The sequence below is a fragment of the Ambystoma mexicanum genome, chromosome 6p (assembly GCF_040938575.1).
Source record: "Ambystoma mexicanum isolate Mex_15411 chromosome 6p, UKY_AmexF1_1, whole genome shotgun sequence".
NCBI classification, from domain to species: domain Eukaryota; kingdom Metazoa; phylum Chordata; class Amphibia; order Caudata; family Ambystomatidae; genus Ambystoma; species Ambystoma mexicanum.
Window position 1 is genome coordinate 344,452,182 of NC_090935.1, and position 21,925 is coordinate 344,474,106.

General features: G+C 49.5%; 1 protein-coding gene across 2 annotated transcripts in view; it reads left to right on the forward strand.

Moving 5' to 3' along the window:
* The window catches only part of TTC23L (tetratricopeptide repeat domain 23 like), a 482,150-nt gene that overhangs the window by 395,530 nt on the left and 64,695 nt on the right, over positions 1-21,925 (forward strand). For both annotated transcript variants that reach the window (XM_069627102.1, XM_069627103.1), the window contains exon 10: positions 7,984-8,133. In XM_069627102.1, coding sequence (XP_069483203.1) covers positions 7,984-8,133 — 150 coding nt within the window. The remainder of the gene's footprint in view (positions 1-7,983; positions 8,134-21,925) is intronic.

A 21,925-nucleotide genomic window follows, 5' to 3' on the forward strand; every position in this document is an offset into this window, starting at 1 on the left:
GTGCCTCCGGTGCCCTCTCTTCCCACAATGTGCTTACTGCGTTCTGGTGGGGTGGGTCTGATTAACCTCCCCCCAATAGTCCGTGGTTCCTGATACTTCTCCGTGTATCTGCCTCTTTTTCGGAGGTCTCACCTCCCCGGGTTCCACCTTGACAGTCAATCTGGGTTCACCTCCCTTTTCTGCACTCTCTCTATCATCAGAGGAGGGGGGGGAGAGCCAAAGCCGGGGCGAGAGAGAGGGCGGTGGGGGGGGTGCGCTCCAGCGTCGGCCCCCCGGTCCGTTGATGTATTGGGGGCCGCTGCAGTCCCACCTCAAGCCCCGCCTGTCCCAGATGGGGAGAGTCAAGACCGGGGGGGGCGCGCTCCTGCGTCGGCCCCCCGGGATTCACTGATGCAGTGGGGGCTAGGGCCGCCATGGACCCGCTTCGGGCCCCGTTCGTCCTCCGAGAGGCGGTGTCCCGCGTGGCACCAAAGCGGCGCCCGCCTCTCTCTCGGCCTCCCGTGTACGTAGGGGCGTTTGGGGTCGCTGTCCCACGCCGAGCCCCGTGCGTCCTCAGGCACGGAGGCTGGAGCCCCCCTGGACCTGCGGGTGCACCGAGGGCGGCCTCACCTTTCGCGCCGGGCCGACGCGCCACACTGCCGGTCCGGGCTTCAGGTTGTGTCCTCGCTTGGCCGCAGGTCCCACCTCGGGTTTCCTCTTCGGCCTCCGCACTCTCCGCGTCGGGTCCCTCCTCCTCCGGGTCCGGTGCGGCCTGCGCTGCCCACAGTCAAGCTCCGCTCCAGGGTGTGGGGGGAGGGGCCGGCCGATCTCTCGAGCGGCGTAACTCGGCGATGCCTTGACGGACGAGGGTCGGAGTTGGACCCAGTTGGTGGCCGAGGGTTCCCCACTCTTCTTTGCTGCCAACGATTACCCGGGGCTGGGTACGGAGCTCTTAGCTCAGGCGGCCATGTTGCCTGCGCCCCCTGGTGGCCTCCCGAAACAGCAGTTTTAAAGCGGCAGCTGAACAAGAAAAGAAAGACCGCAAAACAGAAGGGAATCGTAAGGAGGGAAATTCCCTTGACCTTTTTAAGAATGAATCATTACTATCCAGATCCCTCGAGAATAGAAAGCGTAAGACCAGGAACCAGGCTGAAGAATCCTGCATTCTGTATCAGAGATACCTGGGGCCCTCCCGTGTCAATAATCAAGCTGGGAGAAGCAGCAGCAGCCACTGTAGTACCGTCCTTGGCTCCAAAAACAAAGTTGCGGCAGTGAAATCAACACAGCCGATGAGTTGGGAAGACTGATACAAGACCAGTCTGTGTTGAAGCCAAAGTTGCAAGCAATAACATTATATGGCCAGTGCTGGAACGAACATTGTTAAAACCTGCGTGATAAGAGACGCAGGTAAAGTTGAACTGCTGATGAGTGGTTGTTAAAGGAATTGTATCTTGCTTTTAAAGTTCAGAGTGGTCCGGCACTGCGTGGGTGCTCAATCGAAGGTCTCTGTAAAGTATCCAGCTGAGAAGTGGCAAAAGTGAAAGTGACAAAAAGGTTGTATCGGGAAGAGAATGACTAATTGTGAATCGAAGTGGTCCTGCAACGGGTTGAGCAAATTCCTGCGCATAGTTGAAAGTCTTCAAATTTGATGAAGTAAATAAAGTTTGGAAAAGTAGATACATTTGGTCTGAGCCCGGCAGAAGGGGAACCGGGGTGAACAGAAATCACCCGAGAAGTTGTACATGTGAAATCCTAAGAAGAATACAACTTCAATGTTTGTTGTGTTGCATCAGGCCCACTGAAATAACAGACTTTGAATGGCAGAGACTTTGACCACAGACTTTTGAACTGCATCCTCGTGCTAGAGAAGCCAGAGAGTGTGCCGCCTTGTTCCGTACTGAAAACGTGGGGAACAGAAGCCAACGGCTTGAATATCCTGACATATATAATTTCTTGAACACTTTTCTTTTGCATAATATTGTTTCCCACACTATTTGTATTTAAAAGGATTGGCAATAGGTTAATTAATATAGGCCCTTTTATTTTGACAGACACGACTAGGGCTGCATTATTATTATTTGATGGTTGTAGCGTGCTCCCATCTTTAGATTTAGGATTAGATAGGTGTATTCAAATCCAATTGAAGTTCAATAAACACCCTTGAACTGTGATCACTTGTGTCTTACTATTTGATACCATGCCTTCCTTACATGGTGCACCATTCTTTGTCAGCTCTGGGGTGTGAGTTGGGGGTAACAGGGTTCTCTAGTTCTCGTAGAATGGAGACGAGTTCTTTGGAGTCAGAGCTGGCATTAGGGATTCTAGTGTTGTAGAAGTTGGCCTTGTGGGAGAACACAGTTTTCTTGAAGGTTTTGGCAGCAGTGGCAAGATGGACTTGGTTGGATTGGGGGGGGGGTTTGTTTTTATAGAGGTGTTCTAGCGATCTCTTGGTTCTGCGGAGGGAGACTAGTTCGTCTGAGAACCAGGGGTTGGTGGGCTTGTGTGCTTTGGGGATTTTGGAAGTGAGAGGGGCATGTTGGTCAAGCATGACTACGAGGAGCCTGGTGATAGCCATGAGCCAGGACCTCCGGGCATGGGCTGAACAAGGGGTGGGAAGGACCATGGAGGAAAGGGTGGGCATGAACATGTCATGTTTGAGTTTGCGGGTGTTGCGTACCAAGATCGGGTTGGGAGTAGGCCTGGTGCATAATTGACACTTGACGTGGAGGATGGAGAATTCAATGAGGCAATGATCTGACCAGGAAACTCGGAAACAGAAGTGATTTACACAGTCAGATTGTTAGTCAGGATCCAGTCGAGGATGCGTCCCTTGCAGTGGGTGGGAGAGTTGACTTGTTCAGTGAAGTTCATTTCAGTCATAGATTGGGAGAGCAAGGCAGCTTTAGTGTTGCATGGATTGTTAAGGCCCAAATGGATATTACAGAGTATGATAAACTAGTTGTAGGTTTAACAAGTGGGGTGATCATGAAAGGGATGCCCAACTCTGGATGGTTAGGGACATTTGTCAGATTGGTAGATGAGGAGGAAGTTGTAGGTGGTCTTGGGGTTGAGGGTAGGTTTCAGGAGAAGGGAGTCATAGCCGGGTACCTGGGGTGAGTCAATGTTTCTGAGAAGAAAGGCAGATTTTGCAATGAGGGCTGTCCATCCTAAAGATAGTATTGTTGGTCAGGATGGCGATGGATAACATGGGCCCTGAGGCGTCATGCAACCAAGATTCGATAACGCCCAGGATGTCTAGATCGAGGTCTGTGATGAGGTCATGGATGTCAATGGAGTGGGCATTGATGAGGGCGCATTTGAAGCAGGAGTCATCAGAGCTTGGTGTGGCGCTGAGAGGTCTAAGCAAGGTGCGGGTGGGAAGGGTGAAGGGGCCGTGCGAGAGGATATCCTGGTGTTTCTGGTCTTTCCCAGGATGGGGGCAAGGAAGTCAGTGAGTTTCTTGAGCTCAACCTGAGGTGGCGTGTTATATCAACACAGGGTCGGGAATGCAGGGAGTTCAGGTAGGCAGTTGATGAGATAGTAACTGCTGAGGAACGCTGTTGGTAAGTGCTGGAGTTGTAGTTGGGGTAAGTGAGGAGAGTTTCAGCGAAGGATGTGTTGGTCGCTGAGGGTTGACATTCCTGGTGTCCTAAAGCCTGGTAGAGGGAGAGTAGCAGTGCTGTGAGGGGCGTAGTCCGCCTTAGTTGAGCGGGGTGGAAGGATGTGTGGTTGGAAGAGGGTCTGGAGTGCAGGGAGAAAACGGGTAGGACATGGTAGCTCTAGGAAGGGAGAGGTGACAGCAGGCGCAGGCATGGTGGGGGCAAGGATACAAAAAAGGTAGCAGGCGCCCCTCTCTCGAAAGAACAAGGCATGATAACCTGTTCAGTGGTTATTAACCACATTGAGAGTTCGCAGACATTGCTTTTTGCTCACTGTACCTTCACAGATGGGAAATATCCATTTGCATATCAGTCTTTGTCCCGCCCACAAGGGCAGTCCAGCACCGAAATGCTATGGCAATTCCTCTCTGAACAAGAGGGTGGGAGGTCATAATTTCGAAAAAAAATTGTCGACATACAAAAATGTTGACAAAAAAATGTCGAAAAAAAAAATGTCGACTTCAGTTTTTTTTAATTATATATTTATTTTAGGGGTTCGGGAGTTAAAAAAAGGGAAAAATTAAAAAGAAAATCAAAAAAGGGGAACCCCCCCATTTAAAAAAAAAATGTATTGAAAAAAAAAGTCTACATTTTTTTTTTCGACATTTTGACTTTCGACATTTTTGTTGTCGAAATTATCACTGTAAACCGAACAAGAGTACCATCAGCAACCCCATACACGTGTTTAAGCCTTGTTGGGCATCATCAGTGAGGTGAAGCTGAGCCTCTCTAAGCACAGTGAGCAGGGAGTCCACGTCTGGTTGCCCCAGGTAACCTAGGGTGACCAACCCCAAGTTCCTTTCAAAAATACAAAAAAGGTAGCAGGCGCCCCTCTCTCGAAAGAACAAGGCATGATAACCTGTTCAGTGGTTATTAACCACATTGAGAGTTCGCAGCCATTGCTTGGGTGGGGGCAAGGGGTTTAGCACAGTCACTGGTGGGTGGAGGGACAGTGCTGGGCTGACCTTTGTGTAGTATGACGAGTGAGAGATGGTGAAAGGGCCAGAGGGGGGAGGTGGCATTGTAGGGGTGGAGAGAAGTTGAGCAGGAAGAGATGCAGTATAGTGGGGGAGGAGGAAGTGGACCGGGTAGTGTTGAGACCTCGCTGTCCAATTGATTAGCACTTGTGGAGCGCCAGAGTAGGGTAGGAGGGAGGAAGCGCGTAGGTAGCGACAGGTGAGATTGGCTGTATGTGTGGAGAGTGGCTGGTCGGCTGGCATGGCAGAAGCAGTAGGGTGCACAATGCAGGGTGTCATGTTGCAAGGGCGTAATGGGAGGAGGTGGAGTAAGAAGAATGAGCATGTTGGGGGTGGAGGAAACGAGCGGTTCACATGTAAAATGCTAAGGAGAGGTTTAGATACATCTCTTACCTGTTGCAGGGTGGGAGGACGCAGGAGGCAGCAATACTGGAGTAAGGAGGGCGAGCAGAACTGGGAGTGGGCAGGGTGAGTCAGGGGGGTTCCTGGAGGCTGCACGGAAGGCATAATTCTGGATACAGGGTGCCCAGAGCAGAACGTGGCAGGAGAGGGCCAGAGAGAGACTGGCTCCATCCTTGTAGTGGGTCCTTGGAGTGGGGCCGGAATCGCCTGCCGGCTCCAATGGACCCTGGTGTTTTCATCAGAAGGCATCCAATCAGTATGCAGAGTAGGGAGGTTGCCAAAGGCTGTTGACTGCAGATCAAAGATCTGCTCGAGAGCAGCCGCCATCTTAAATTGTTTTCAGAAAAGCAGACAATGGCACTAGCCCAGCAGGGCCTACCTGTATGGGCGTGTCTGGTGCACAAATGTTGGTGGGCAGAGGTCTCCATGCACTCACAGCAGTCTTCTCGTGTGAGGTCCAGAGATGGCAGTTCACTTTATACAGTTGAAAACTTGACTTTGCCTGGTATACTCTCCTGCCAGGACTTTCTTTGCACAATTCACTTTATACAGTTGCAAACATGACAGTTCTTATTTCTTACATTCACATCTGGTATTCTTCATTTTCAAATATTGCATCTCAAATCCCTTTCATTCACTTTGCTTGCACTTTTCTTTCCTTAATAGCGCTGCTGATGTGCTCCCGTGTCCCAGCCTCCCTTCCTAGGAATCACTGACTTTTCGTGGCTCTCTTCGGTCCTCTCGCGGTAAATGTGAAGCAGCTCTCTGACATCCTGTCTCACCTTCACAGGCTTCAGCTAGCGGCTTCCACATCCTTTGCGGCTCCCATGTCACTGTTGAGCCACGCTCTGTGTTCGGGTGACATTGGAACTGCTTTCTAGTTCCTATCGGGAAGACTTGTCTTTGCTTCCTGCTATGGACCCAGCACAGCAAACCTGCTTCTGCAGTCCTTCTGGCTCCATGGTCTCCACTGCGGCTCAGCGGTTTCTTGGTCAGCACCAAGAGGATGAGGCTCCTTCCAACAGCGTCTCTCTACTTCATGCTGGTTTGGAGTTTTAAATGTCCCAGCACCTATCGTGCGCTGGCAACCACTAGAGCGTGTCCTGGGCTTCTTGGGTTCCCTGATCTTCATTGCTCCGTTCAGCCTCCTCGTCCCAGTGTTTCCATACAGATGGGAATCAGGTAGTTTTGGGTATTTCATTCCCAGACTACTGAAAGATGCTATTTGCAGGTTTTATGGTTGATTAAATGGGTCTACCACAGTATGCCATAAAGGCATAAGGAATTGAGGGTATATCCCTAAAAGGAAAGGGAAGATATGTTTGTTCTTCCGATGTTGCCGGGTCATCCCGCTGAGGGCCGCCTCCCCGCAAATGGTCCTCCCTCATTTAGCTAGCCCCAGGGTCAGGGTCAGGTAGTAGCTTCCGGTCCCTGGTCCACATGGGAAGAGGCTACCTCTGGGAAAGGAGTAATAACATCATGAGATTCATCACAGCGGTGGTAGATGGGGGTTCCCTGAGGCCTCCCCAATCCTCCATTGGGCTATTTCAAGGGGTCACAACTGTCCCAGTAAGCTCAGAAATGTCACAAGCTCAAAGGACAGCTATATTGTGTGAGACAGATAACAGAGGGTCCTGACTGGTACAAAAAGGCCAGCTGCTTTCCCTGATGGCCGAAACCCCAATTAAATCATCCCCAGGACAGATGTTAAAATACGGGAAAATTGAGTGATTTGATGACAGTTTGGTTCTTGGCTGCGGCTCCATGTACGAAGCTGGACTTGACTAGCAAAGGAGAACAGGGATTGTGGGCCAGAGATCAATACGGCAACACCAAAGATGCTAAGCGAATGTTTGTGGTCAGCACAAAGTGCAGGTGACACAGCAAGACGCTGTTGAAAAGGGGAGCAGAAACACAGGCTCGGGGGCTGCCATGACAATACTGCCTGATCCGAACTTGGCAGTTACAGTCTTTGTAACTTGCAGAGAAAAGGCTTCTCACAATTATTGAAACAGACACAGCACCTGAGAACAAATGCAACACAAAGCCAAACCACTGGGGAGAGAAGGTGGACCCATCAGGAGATGACATATCACAAACAAAGTCAATAATGAGAAAAGTGACCAGAGAGAGAGAGAGAGAGCGAGAGAGAGAAAAAATAGAGGAAAGTCTACATCTGTGTTTCCAAGCTAAGAAAACATGTACAGGGAGACAAAACAGGAGTTTGGTGTGCCAAATAATCTATATCCTAAACATACCAGATTAAAGGGACAGGCTAATCTAAAGACAGTGCTAGAGATCTGGGCGCAAAGGCAGTGACCAGACCTTGAGAAAAGCAGTTAAGGAGAAGCCATCTAGAAGTTCTAGCCTTGATGTGGGTGCCTGCTGCAAGGTTGGCAGCCCAACCAAAGAAGCCTGAAACACTTGAGAAAACAGATGGTGCAGGGGGGAGACAATTCTACCCAGATGTGACCATATAAAGGGGGAGGGCGGGAATTCCTACCTTTAGTCACACACAAGAGCCCTTAAGGAAAGAGCAGGAGCTACAGTAATGCACTGGAGAAACTACTGGGGCAAGAGGGGTATGGTGCAAAGATTAACCTCCGAGCGATTTTGTGGCCAAGCCAAAGAAAAAGTTCAAGTCAAAGACCATGACCTACATGCCTTTCATATGGTGCTGATTAGAAGTAAAATATGGGCCTACAGTGCCATGCAGCAAAATTACAATAAATACATTGATTTAACATCAGTCCCAACAGACGGTTTACGATAACAGGAAGTCTAATTTTACTACCTGGCCATCAATGGAAGGAGATTCAACGTATCGGGATTAGATTGAAACCCTACGACCATGACACTACTGAATTTTCTGGGTTGTTCATATCTCACATCTGATCTTCTTAGGGATGTATGATTGCTTGAAATACGTCATTATCTTGATTTCCTCATTTCCATTCTTTTCCTAGGAAGCTTACAAGCTGATGAACAGTACATGCAGCTCCCACTTGAAGACTTCTGGAGATTTTAGTGAGACGGTGGCTGAAGTGTTCCATCTCATGGGCACCATATGTTTGGCAGAGAGTAAAATGCAGAAGGCTTATAAACTGCTTAAGAAGGTGAGTGTATCAATCTTTGTATTTAGAGGCATATGCTCATACTTTCTACCCATTTCTTTGCATATTTCAAACACAACCTTAATTTGGACGATTACTGATAACAATTAAACGCTGCATCAAAGGATTATGTATGTGTAGTTCGTGGTATCCATGTGTAGTGTAGTGTAGCATGGCCATTCATTTTCTAGTGAAAGACAATTCTATTTATTTTACTCGCGCCCATGATGGATTCCTCCCCCTTTTAACTTTGAGATAACTCAAGTTAATGGTAATTAAGTTCTTATCCTCGGAAGGAGGAAGTGTTGTGTTGGCTGTCATGCTCGCTGTATAGAGATCTCTGACGTGAAGACTTAAGTTGCTGAGCCATCAGATCAGAGCCATCAGATCAGAACCCTATGTATTAAAACGAGCTGTCAGTGTGAATACTATGCTTACTATGAATCATTCATAAACTTGTGTGAGTAAAGTCTTTAGTGTGTGTACATGAGTGTGTACATGTGGACTATCTCTTGCAATGGACACAGATCCCTCTGAGTCACCCAACTACTGGGCGAACAGATTGCTTTTGTGTGTTGCCTCCCTTAAAGCTCGTAGGCTTTGTAAAAATAGCTCAGCGAGTTAAGCACTTGCTGCTGCAATCTAGTTGTGATCTGGTAATCTGAAGGTTGCAGGTTCTAATCCTGACAAGGCCAACTTAGCCTTGCATCCTTCCAAGTATGATAAATGAGTGCCAGATTCGGTTGGGTGATATTGTATGTATATATGTTCTCAGTAAAGTGCGTCGGCGAAAAGCGCTATATAGATAAAAAATCATAATAATTATCATTATGACCTGGATCCATGTTACAGATTTTGCAGAAGATTCTTCAGGAAAACTGCATGCAGTGATGGCTATTAGTAACACAAGGGACCCACAATTGTAGATTTTTCATCTGGACATTGCATACTGCATGTAATAAAAATGATATAGGGGCGTGGCTAAGATGACAGCAGCAGTAGATGTGCTATTCGGTGCTCCAGAACCAATCTCTGCCCCGGCGCCAACTGATGCATGTAATTTTTCAATGTAAGCAACACACAGTAATGAGCTTGCCTTGTGGTTGGAGTAGACGCATAGACAGGGTAGGGCCTGAGCGGGCAAGGTCCACCCAAAATCTGTAAATGTCCACTGAGCAGCGCTGTGTGGGCATTTAAAGATGTTAATGTCACTGCAGTGGGCCAAACTACATTAGCTTCAGGTCCTACTTGTTAGACAACCCTGGCTACGCCTCTGGGGTGGAGTCGGACAACCGCAGTGTGGTCCAGGCTGTGGTGAGTGGCAGCATTGCAAGGTTTACTCTGGAGCGAATGACGCTGTGCACTGAAATAGCAGACACAACGTGGGTCTAAGGCAACGCTAATTGCAAATCGCCAACAGGAGGCTATCAGCTTGACAGAGTACAACAGCAATTGCAGAAAGAGAGATACCTTTGCTGATCTTCGATTCCCACAGTTAATAGTCAGGATCACCTTTATTTTCAACAGTAAAGGTGAGTGAGAGATGCAGTGTGGCGCAAGTTCGAGCTGGTTTGCAGCAGTCCCTGAAGAGTTTGCTTCGGCATTCACCTGTGAGCACTGGTTGATAAGTTGACAAGGAGGAAAGGCTAATAAGGAGTGCTGTGTAATACACGCATTTAAAACCCACTAATATAACTGCTCAAACAACCGCAAATCTAGCCGGAACATTGGGCCTTGGAGACTGCAGGTGCAGCACTTAAGAAGGGGAGATTTCTCTGCATGTCTTTGAAGAAACAGAATGGGGCAAGACATAGCAAAGCCCTTTGAGTCAGTAAGAACCACCGTAACTGGGGAAGCACCGCCCTCCTTTCACATCTTTCGGAGGCTCCTCATTGAGGAAAAGAAATGGAATCCTCCCCACCTGAGCTAATGGAATATCACTTCGATGCTTCACTCCTGGGGCACAAACATGATCTCATAGATATTCTAAAAGATAAGATGACAGTGAAAAAATTAGCTAACAAGGGCTGTACAAGAGAACACAAAGGAAATTGAATTCCTGGGCTGAAGGATTGCAGAGTGCGAAGCAGACCTGACTATCCTTCAGAAAGCATCTGGCCAACTAAGGAGTGGTAGGAGAGAGCTGCAGAATAAATGTGAGGACATCAAAATGCTGAAAGAGTGTTCTGAGGGTCACATCTGATCACCCAGCTGTTGGGTGACTCAATGGACACAGTCTAAGACATAGACAAAGCACATAGAATAGGTGTATTGTGTTATGATGTGCTTGTCTGAGTCTGCTGAAGCTGGTTATGTGTTTAGTGATGTCATGCCAGTGTCAAGTGGAATGTTGATGTATGAGTGTTAGAATGCTGTGTTGAGTGTTCTGTAACAGTTCAGTTGGTCCCTCCCTCCCTGGGTGATGGGTGCCGGTGATATCTGTCTTACACCTGATGTCTTAGTCATGTATCTTGTAACTTAAGAACTGGAAGTAAACTTATTGAGAAGCTGTTAAGATGAGAATCACGGGAATGCTGCGTACCTGTATTTCTGGTTGGTCTCGACGGGGCAGCCAGACTGACAAGAAGACTTGGTGACACAAGCAACCAGCCTCTCCTCCACCCTGAGTGGGAACTGGGTGAAAGATGGACCGATTCCCAATGCCACAACCTGGTTCCAGTGATGACAGATGTGCACAGTGTTGACAGAAGAAGTGGTAGGAGGGAATCCTTGAAGAGGCGAGACTCCGATGAACTGAGATGGGTGAGCACAGGAAGTCCTTAGAAGTGGAGAATCCCAAGTAGTGGGAAGGCCACTCCCGTAGCTGGCAAATGGTGCCGAGGAGTTGAGAGTCCAAAGGTGTGGGAGGCCACACCCGTAGCTGGCAATGGGTGCTGAAGAGTAGAGAGTCCAAAGGTGTGGGAGGCCACACCCGTAGCTGGCAGTGGGTGCTGAGGAGTAGAGAGTCCAAAGGTGTGGGAGGCCACACCCGTGGCTGGCAGTGGGTGCTGAAGAGTAGAGAGTCCAAAGGTGTGGGAGGCCACACCCGTAGCTTGCAGTGAGTGCTGAGGAGTAGAGAGTCCAAAGGTATGGGAGGCCACACCCGTGGCTGGCAGTGGGTGCTGAAGAGTAGAGAGTCCAAAGGTGTGGGAGGCCACACCCGTGGCTGGCAGTGGGTGCTGAGGAGTAGAGAGTCCAAAGGTGTGGGAGGCCACACCCGTGGCTGGCAGTGGGTGCTGAAGAGTAGAGAGTCCAAGGTAGCGCAGGAGAAATTCACAGGGAATAGGCCAGGCCAAGAGGTGGAGAGGGAGAAATCAGGCAGGGGGACCAGCACTGACAAGGAAGGGAACCAGGAGAGTAGGAAGCTGGACCAAGGGAGATAACCCAGGAAGAGACTTGGCCAAAGGGGAATTGGCCGGCAGCGGGCAAAAGGAAAAGGTAAGTAGGTGCAGGGAACAGGGCAGGAACTGACTGGCAGAGCGGGAGAAGGCGAGAACACGATCCGGAACAGAACGCGTTGAGACGCGATCTGTTCCCGACCGCGCTTCTCCCTTTATGGGCCGCCGGCGCCTGCGAGGCCTGGAGCGCAAGCCAGATGGTTGCCAGGCGCCGGCGGGCCCAGAATGAGGCTTGAGCAGCAAGCTGCTCCAAGCCTGGGCGACCGCCTCACGGCGCATGCGCGGGACCGTACTCGCGGTCCCCGACGCAAGCGCCAAGGAGCTGCCGCCCATGTCCCTGAAGCTCTCCCCCCGGCGCCTCCCCAAGCGCGAAAGCGCGGGTAGAGGCGCCAGGGAGGGGGAGCGCGAACAGTGAACCCCGGTCTCCCGGTAAGCGTGACATTATACCCCCTCCTAGGAAGATCCGGGGCCCCAGGCTTCCAGGGAAACCGACGATAGAACTCGCGCACAAGGCGCGGAGCGTGCACATGCCGAGAGGGTTCCCAAGTGCGATCACAGGCCGGGTACCCCTTCCAATCCACCAGGAAATGGAGCACCCCCCTGCGATAGCGGGCATCACAGATCTCCTGAACCTCGAATTCCGGAACCCCCTGTACCAGAACAGGGGCCGGACAAACACTGGAACGACCATAGGGATCCACCACATAGGGTTTCAGGAGGGAGACATGGAAAACAGGATGAACATGCCATGAACGAGGTAGCTGGAGACGAAAAGCTACAGAGGATAGGCGTTTAACAATCCTAAACGGGCCAAAGTACCGGGGAGCCAATTTAACGGGCAGGTTGCGGAGAGGCAGATTCCTAGAGGACAGCCAAACCCTGTCACCAACCTGGAAATCCGGTTCCATCCGTCTCCCACGGTCAGCCTGAGCCTTCATGCGGTCACGAGCGGCCGTCAAAGAGGTACGTGCCAATTCATGCTGCCGTTGGATTGTGGAGACCAAGGTGTCGGCGGAAGGAACCGTACTGGTTGGTACCGGGTGGAAAGGGATCAGCTTGGGATGTTGTCCCATAGAGCAATGAAAGGGGCTGGTCCCGATGGCAGAATGAAAAGAATTATTGTAGGAGACCTCAGCTAGGTCTAAATAGGTACTCCAATTGGTTTGTGTGGCATTAGCAAAACTACGGAGGTAGGCTTCCAAGGTCTGGTTCGTTCTCTCCGTGAGACCATTGGACTGTGGATGATAACCCGAGCTTAAGGCTCTATGAATGCCGAGATGACCACAAACTTTACCCCAAAAGGAAGAGAGAAACTGAGACCCTCGATCAGAAATGATCTTCTCAGGAAGACCATGTAAACGGTAGATTTCGTGAAGAAAAGCAGTGGCCATCTGGACCGCAGTGGGTATCTTTTTAAAGGGAATGAAATGGGCATATTTTGTAAAACAGTCCACTACGACCATAATACAAGTATGTCCTGCAGAAGGAGGAAGATCGACAATAAAGTCGGTAGCAATTGAGTGCCATGGGTATGGCGGCAATTCAGTAGGAGAAAGTAGCCCTAAAGGATGTTGTCTGGGAACCTTGGATTGGGCACAGATGGGACAGGCCTGTACATATTTCCGAACCTCCTCAGCCCAGCCAGGCCACCAAAACTGTCGTGATAGTAACTCTTGTGTTGCACGAATCCCACGATGACCTCCAATGGGGGAATCGTGGACTCCATGCAGAATGCCATTACGAATCTCCCCTTTAGGGATGTATAGTCTCTTCTGAAAGAATAAGAGGCCATGACTTTCAGATATTGAGGGTCGTTGGAGCAAAACTGACCTCCAAGAATCAGACCGGGTGGCGTCTGATATTGACTGTAAGAGTGGCGATACAGTCGATAGAAAACGATGAGAAGGGATCAGAGGTTGAATCTGGCTGGAGTTGTCTTCATTCTTCTCTCTCTCCAAGGACCGAGACAAGGCATCTGCTCTTATATTCGAGGATCCGGAGATGTAAGTAATATGGAACACAAACGGAGAAAAGAAGAAGGCCCACCGAGCCTGTCTGGGTGTCCGACATTGTAAGGAGCGTAAATACTGCAGGTTACGGTGATCTGTGCGGACCTCAACCGAGAAACGGGCTCCCAACAGATGGTGTCTCCATTCCTCGAAAGCTATCTTGATGGCCAATAACTCCTTCTCAATAACTGCATAGTTCCTCTCACTGGGATTCAGCTTGCGGGAGAAGTAAGCCACGGGATGTTCGACTGAAGTAGCGGGATCCTTTTGTAACAGTACAGCACCAACAGCAAAGTCCGAAGCGTCTGCTTCAACGATGAAGGGCAAGTCATCCTGTGGGTGGCATAAGATCGGAGCAGCCATAAAGGCTGATTTCAAGGCATCAAAGGCTTGTGAAGCGGAAGAGTCCCACAGAAAAACTATCTTGTTGCTTGTCAATCTAGTAAGAGGTGCGGTGATCTCAGAGAAGCGTGGAATGAATTGCCTGTAAAAGTTGGCAAATCCTAAGAAGCGTTGCAGAGACCTTACGTCATGAGGCTGCTGCCATTCTTGAATGGCCTGAACCTTCTTGGAATCCATCTCAATACCGGACTGACTTATTACAAACCCTAGGAATTCAATCCTGGGTTGATGGAAGGAACACTTCTCCGCCTTGGCAAACAGATGATTATGAAGCAGCCGATCGAGGACCTCTCGTACATGACTTATGTGTTCCTCCTTTGATCGGGAAAAGATTTAGATGTCATCCAGATAGATCCAGGCAGAGATTCCAATTATGTCCCCAAAGATATGATCCATGAGCCGTTGGAAGATCGCAGGGGCATTGTACAGACCAAAAGGCATAACCCTGTATTCGAAATGCCCAAAAGGAGTCTTAAACGCCGTCTTCCATTCATCTCCACTCTTGATTCGGACCAGATGATATGCCCCTCGAAGATCTAGTTTAGTAAAAATCTGAGCCTGATGTAAGGTCTCTAGGATACTTCGAATCAACGATAGTGGGTACCGGTCCTTGATGGTAATATCGTTTAATAGCCGGTAATCCACACAGGGTCTTAAAGAACCTTCCTTTTTCTTTACGAAAAACAGAGGAAATCCAGCGGGAGACTTGGATGGTACGATGTACCCCTTACTCAAGCAGTCCGATAAGTAATCCTGTAGTACTCGTCTCTCCTCCCGAGACAACGCGTACAGCCTGCCATGCGGAATCTCAACTCCAGGAGACAGTTCTATGGCACAATCGAACGACCGATGAGGTGGCAGGGGTATGTTACTTGGTTCGGCAAACACTTGTTCGTAGTCGGCATATTCAGGAGGAATCAGCAATGTGGAACAAAGGCGAGTCCCCTTGTCTCGGAGTTCCAATTCAGTTGAAGAAACCAGAGTCTGGACAGGCAAGCTGCATCTCGAGGTACAAGAGGTGGAGGAGAAGGACAAGGTATGAGTCCTCCAATTAATAACTGGATTGTGATGCTGGAGCCAAGGTAACCCCAAGACCAACTTGTAAGTAGGTGACCTGATGACGTCCAAAGCAAGCCTCTCCACGTGATCGGCGATCCTCAGATTTAATCCGACAGTGTGCAGACGAACCGGTCCAGAGGATAAAGGAGTACCATCGATAACCTCCACAGGAAGGACTGAGTGTCTGGGCAAAAGAGGAATCTTGTGTGTGCTAGCAAAATCCTCATCGATGTAATTGCCTGATGCTCCACTATCCAACAACCCAAAAACTTCAAGCGTCCGGCCGGGCAGTTGAATCTGAATCCTCAAGGTTAGTAGAACAGCTGGTTGCATGGGAAGAAGAATCGAGCAAAAGGCGGAAAGGTCTGAAAAAGGGGCGAGACCTGTCATTGCCTCTCCTCCACACGACAGGTCCTCTAGTTTCCCGACTTCTTCTTCTGTGGCCGTAAAGGACACATTCCCAAATAGTGTCCGGCAGCTCCACAATACAGACATAATCGTAATGTTCTTCTCCTCCTTCTTTCTTCCTCTGATAGCGGCCCTCTCACGGCACCCAACTGCATAGGTTCTGGTCCAGATTCTGTCGAACCAAAGGCCCCGGCGGGAAGACTAGCTGTTCTGGGAGCGACTCTCTCTAGCCGACGTCTCTCAGTCTTTCGTTCGGTTAGTCTCTGGTCTATGCGAAGCACCTGATTAATCAAGAGTTGGAGACTCTCAGGTTCAGGGATGTGAAGTAGTTCGTCTTTGTATTCCTCCCTAAGCCCCCGGCGAAACAAGGTCCTTTGCGTAACTTCGGGCCATTGCGAATCCGTAGCCAGCAGGCGGAAGCGACTGATGTATGTTATTATGTCTGAGCTGCCCTGTTTGATGTCCATTAACAGATTCTGCGCAGCGGCAGCCAGGTTAGGTGTCTGAAAGACCTCCAGAAATGCCTTCTCGAAAGCAGCAAAATCATTAAGAATGGGGCTGTTAGTAGCCACAAAAGGTGTCGCCCAAGCAAGGGCATTTCCGGTTAAATTTCCCAAGATATATCCGATCTTGGCCTTATCATTATTGAAATAGGTAGACCTGAAAAGGAAATGGATACGACAGTGGTTGCAAAATTCCGCCACTCGACGCGGGTCTCCATCGAACCTGATTGGGGCAGTATGGGCCAATGAACTTTCGGCCTGCGGAGCACCTCCTGTCCCCTGGGTTACCATCTGACTTAGGACTTGATTTTCTTGATGTAGGGCTGTCATCTCTGCTCTGAGGGCTTGCAACTCACTCCGCAGGTCCTGTGTGTCCTCCATTTCCAAATCGGAAGGTAGGCGTCTCAATCTGTTAAGATGAGAATCACGGGAATGCTGCGTACCTGTATTTCTGGTTGGTCTCGACGGGGCAGCCAGACTGACAAGAAGACTTGGTGACACAAGCAACCAGCCTCTCCTCCACCCTGAGTGGGAACTGGGTGAAAGATGGACCGATTCCCAATGCCACAACCTGGTTCCAGTGATGACAGATGTGCACAGTGTTGACAGAAGAAGTGGTAGGAGGGAATCCTTGAAGAGGCGAGACTCCGATGAACTGAGATGGGTGAGCACAGGAAGTCCTTAGAAGTGGAGAATCCCAAGTAGTGGGAAGGCCACTCCCGTAGCTGGCAAATGGTGCCGAGGAGTTGAGAGTCCAAAGGTGTGGGAGGCCACACCCGTAGCTGGCAATGGGTGCTGAAGAGTAGAGAGTCCAAAGGTGTGGGAGGCCACACCCGTAGCTGGCAGTGGGTGCTGAGGAGTAGAGAGTCCAAAGGTGTGGTAGGCCACACCCGTGGCTGGCAGTGGGTGCTGAAGAGTAGAGAGTCCAAAGGTGTGGGAGGCCACACCCGTAGCTTGCAGTGAGTGCTGAGGAGTAGAGAGTCCAAAGGTATGGGAGGCCACACCCGTGGCTGGCAGTGGGTGCTGAAGAGTAGAGAGTCCAAAGGTGTGGGAGGCCACACCCGTGGCTGGCAGTGGGTGCTGAGGAGTAGAGAGTCCAAAGGTGTGGGAGGCCACACCCGTGGCTGGCAGTGGGTGCTGAAGAGTAGAGAGTCCAAGGTAGCGCAGGAGAAATTCACAGGGAATAGGCCAGGCCAAGAGGTGGAGAGGGAGAAATCAGGCAGGGGGACCAGCACTGACAAGGAAGGGAACTAGGAGAGGAGAGTAGGAAGCTGGACCAAGGGAGATAACCCAGGAAGAGACTTGGCCAAAGGGGAATTGGCCGGCAGCGGGCAAAAGGAAAAGGTAAGTAGGAGCAGGGAACAGGGCAGGAACTGACTGGCAGAGCGGGAGAAGGCGAGAACACGATCCGGAACAGAACGCGTTGAGACGCGATCTGTTCCCGACCGCGCTTCTCCCTTTATGGGCCGCCGGCGCCTGCGAGGCCTGGAGCGCAAGCCAGATGGTTGCCAGGCGCCGGCGGGCCCAGAATGAGGCTTGAGCAGCAAGCTGCTCCAAGCCTGGGCGACCGCCTCACGGCGCATGCGCGGGACCGTACTCGCGGTCCCCGACGCAAGCGCCGAGGAGCTGCCGCCCATGTCCCTGAAGCTCTCCCCCCGGCGCCTCCCCAAGCGCGAAAGCGCGGGTAGAGGCGCCAGGGAGGGGGAGCGCGAACAGTGAACCCCGGTCTCCCGGTAAGCGTGACAGAAGCAACCTAAAGCTGCCTGGACTGAGCTTTATAACATATTGGCAACGGAATGGCAGGCGTATCCACAAGGCAATCTGGTGAAGCTTTGTAGCTTTCAAGCCAAAGAGCGAACCACGATAGTTGCCAGAGGCAACAAAACAATCTCCTTCTTATATAGCGATCCAGGATCCGGCGCCTTCTAGATAAGCTTGGAGAAGAGAAATGAGAACGTTTGTTAAAACCTTAAGAATGCGACAAAGGAAATACCACTGGAACTTCTGTTTGGTCTGCCTTTCAGAAACTAGTAACAATGGCGGAAGAAGTATTCGCTATCTTGGAATTCAGTTTGGCTCAAGGTGGAGAGAGACGGCAGGAAAATACAATTCCATTCTGGAACAATTGGTTCAAACCAAAGCTGTCAAGGAGGCATTGATATCTAACCACAAACGGCGAATTGGCCTTGGAAGATATTTTTGGGAGTTGGAGGAGAACGGCAGAAAACTGTAAGTCTGATATTAACTTTTGGGGATAATTCTCATTTATGTGCTAATTCCCTTCAACCTTAGAGACCTCCCAGCTCTTTTCCAGGACTTTAGGACTTTTTTAATTTTAACCCCAGAATAAATGAGACCTTTTTCTCAATCTCTCATGTGTTTTGACCTTATTTGTATTATGTGTTTCCTCTGTTTTTGGAGTCTGACAAACTCCATAGGCATCTACTTTTTATATGGCGACACACAGCACCTTCAGTGCAGTGTCACTGAGAAATCCTTTAGATTTCTCGTAAGGTTTAAATACCTTTTCTTTTGTGAACTAATGTTCCCAAGAATAGTAAAGTGAAATTGACTTTACTTACCTTTCTCTTTTGTAGGTCCAGCACACACCATCTTATGTGGAGTGCTGGGGGGGTTACCTAGTAGCCCCTTCTCCTACATCATGTAACATTTTTATGTTACCCTCACTACTTTTAAATGGCTGGAGGTAGTGGATTCATTTTCCTACCGTTGTGTTTTTCTACCGCAGGCTGAACCCTCAAGCTGCAGTACAGCACCCATGGTTGACCATTTCGTCAAAATTGCCCCGGTCTTCTTTCTTCGCCATTTTCTGTGTGTGAGGTCTTTCTTAGGCTTTACTCTGTGCATTGAGCCAAGTTTGAGCCCTTTGTCAATTTTGCCTTTGGCGGGCTTCAGCCCTGAATGCAGCCTCTGGCTCCAGTGTGTCTGGAAAGGCAGGATGTGAGGAGGTTTCTGAAACTCCCCTGTCCTTTGTCTCTAGGAATGCCTGAATGCAACTAGTCCTGATTGGCTGGCTGTCCCGATTGGCTGGCTGCCTGTCCTTTCAGGACAGCCACCCTGCTGTTTGATTGACAGCCTAGGCTGTGCATGAATGCGAGAAACCTGCTTAAAAGGCGAGGGTTTTGGGACTGGAGGCAGAGTTGACCACTGTGAAAATTACCTGATGAAGAAACCGTGAACAAAGCTTGGTGCATCCTCCTGGATGTTTGATTTGCCAGCTGAAGCCCTGCTGTGCTGAAACTCCTTTTTCAATTTGACAGAGATGCTCCGGAAGGGATGACTTCTTCCCTTGGGTTAGTGGGACCAACTAGCCCCAAGACGAACACCACTGGACCATCTTCCCTGACTGGCTTTACTTCTTCGCTGCTGCAAGAACCAAGTGCCACGGGTTGAGAAATCCATAGGTGTGTGCAACGTCTAAAATCCAGCCAGAGGCTCCAGGAGTCTAAGGACCCTCCAGAAGCAGGACGACCAGAGCCCGAGTCCTCTCACCAGAGTGCAGGACTCATGGAGTGAAGAAAGCCCAACCGGTATTCCGAGATCCGTGACGCTGCTGTTTACTAAACGCTGAAAGCGCAAAGTGCAGCTAAACCGAAAGAGCCTGTAGCTGCCGACGACCTAACTGCCACCGCAGGAGTCCTAGACATCCTCCATATTGTCACCACAACTGAGGCTCACAAACCCAGGGTCTGCATCGCTGCAACAGGACAGAATCAAGCTGGACCACTCTTCTTCCAACCAGAGGTACTGTTTAGACTTGGGCATCACTGTCCTTTAGCTGTGCTTTTCTCAGTTGGGAATCACATTAGCTTACCTTTAGAGTTGATTCCGACTCTTTGCACAAGCTTAACGGCTTGTGACCCTACAAGTGATTTCTACAAACTGTCTAACTTTGTGCAAGACTTTTTTATCTAAGAAATGCCTCAGCTCCATAGACTGTTTCAAAGTGGCTTTGGCTGTCCTGGCTCCCTGCAGACTCTTCTAGTCCATTGACTTTGATATTGTTGTCCCTCATAGGTGGTAACTTTGTTTTAGACTGTTATTGCTAGGAAAGGCTTGTCTAGATTCCATTGGAAGATTTAGTTGTCCTCACATATACGGAGAACCTGTTAAACCAAATGCCATTACTGTCCTTGTGATTGAAGTCCCCTCAGTGTGTAGGAATTGTGTAGGAAGCATATCCAAAGATTATCCACTAACTTGTTCTGAGTCTGAAAAGTTTTTTTAAAAGTATATTTACATGGTTATCCGAATTGCCTTTTCAAAGAACGCTTATTTAGAAATTGTTGTTAAATAACTATTAATAGCTGAAACCTTCAGTGTCAGTGTTACTTGGTTACTTGTATTTATGAATTTCAATGCTCCAGCTCTACAGCTCACATTTACCCCTCTTGAGCTAGGCCTGGCTGATCAGTCACGCTACCAACTTGTGTAGTACAGACCTATACCAAAAGGTGGGCTACCTAATACCAAGCAGAAAAGTGTTGTGTAGTCTCACACAGTGTGACTGCATCAATTCCTACCTAACGCTAACGAAGCCGCACAAGCTGATGTCTGACATGGCAACATTTATTGAAGCAAGCAGGTTAAGGGACTGCGGCAAGAGGGTGGAGATAGGACTGAGATTATGGACCACGCTGGTAGAGCCAAGGTACCCAGTCTTGGTATTTCAGGGTTAATTCTTGTTACGTTTGCATGGGGAGTGGAGTTCAGCAGTTGGGAAGGTGCAGCTGTAAATATCAGAGAAAGAATGAGTTGTGCTGATTGGATGTCTATGGGCCTCATTACGAGTGTGGCGGTCCGGAAAACAAGAGTGCCAGTAAGCTTACTGGCACCCTTGTTTCTGGACCGCCACACTACAAGTTTGCCTGCCTGGGCCGCTGCGCTCGTCGGGACTGACCCTGCTGGGTGCAATGGCTCCGGTAGGCAGAGTTGTCATGGAAGCACCGGCACCATTGGCAACGGTGCCAGTGCTTCCAAGTTCCCATTCCCGTGGAGACCTTTGGGACTCCACAGGAATAGGGGCTTACCGAATCCCTGCCTGACTTCCCCTCCCCCGGGACTTGTGATGTCCCGGTGGCACCGGGAAGACACGCGGCGAATCCAGTGTCATGGGTACGGCGGCAACCCGCGGGTAGCACCGGCGGGTTACAGCCATACTCGAAATGAGGCCCCATGTCTCAGATGAACAGCTATGTGAACATTACTGTCATAAAAATGTATGGTTAATATCTACACACTAAATGTGAGCAGGCTTAACTTGCAGCAGAAATGTGCTTGCTTGATGCGTGAGCTGTGGATTTGTGTCCCTGATGTCGCCTTCATTCTGGGCACGCATCTCCTAAAGAGAAACATCTCAGCTGGTATGAAGGGACCATAAGCAACGCATTTCTTTCTTTCACCATGTCTATCAGAGTGGGATTGGCAATTCTTCTAAAAAATATCACCCTTTTTCTAGTAACAGAGAGAGATCAAATATAAGGAGGGAAGATGCTTGTCACTGGTTGGTGACGTGGGAAACAAAATGAAGACTCTGATGTCCACATATGCTCCATATGCAGGGTCGGACTGTTTTCTCAAGGTCGGTCTGAAACAAATAGGGGCACGTGCCCAGGAGAAACTTATCCTGGCTGAGGACATCATTCTAGCCAGAAAGCCTGAGTTGGATAGATCCAGCATACATTTTTCCCTGGCAGTGGGAGCCTATATGATTGTTGGCCTAGTAGATGCTTGGAGGCATGAACATCCGGAACATTGAGATTACTCATTTTATTCCCATGTTCACTGCTCATCCTTTCATTTGGATGTGGTTCTTATGTCCATGAATATGATTAAAGACATCACTGTGTCAGTAATTGGACCAATATCTTGGTTTGAGCACAGACATGTCTTTATAGAGGTCAACCGAGGTGGACACTATAGATGAAGAGAGGTGCAGAGGTTTGAAAAATATCTTTTGAGGAACCTGATTATTAGAAAGGAAATTGAAGAGCCC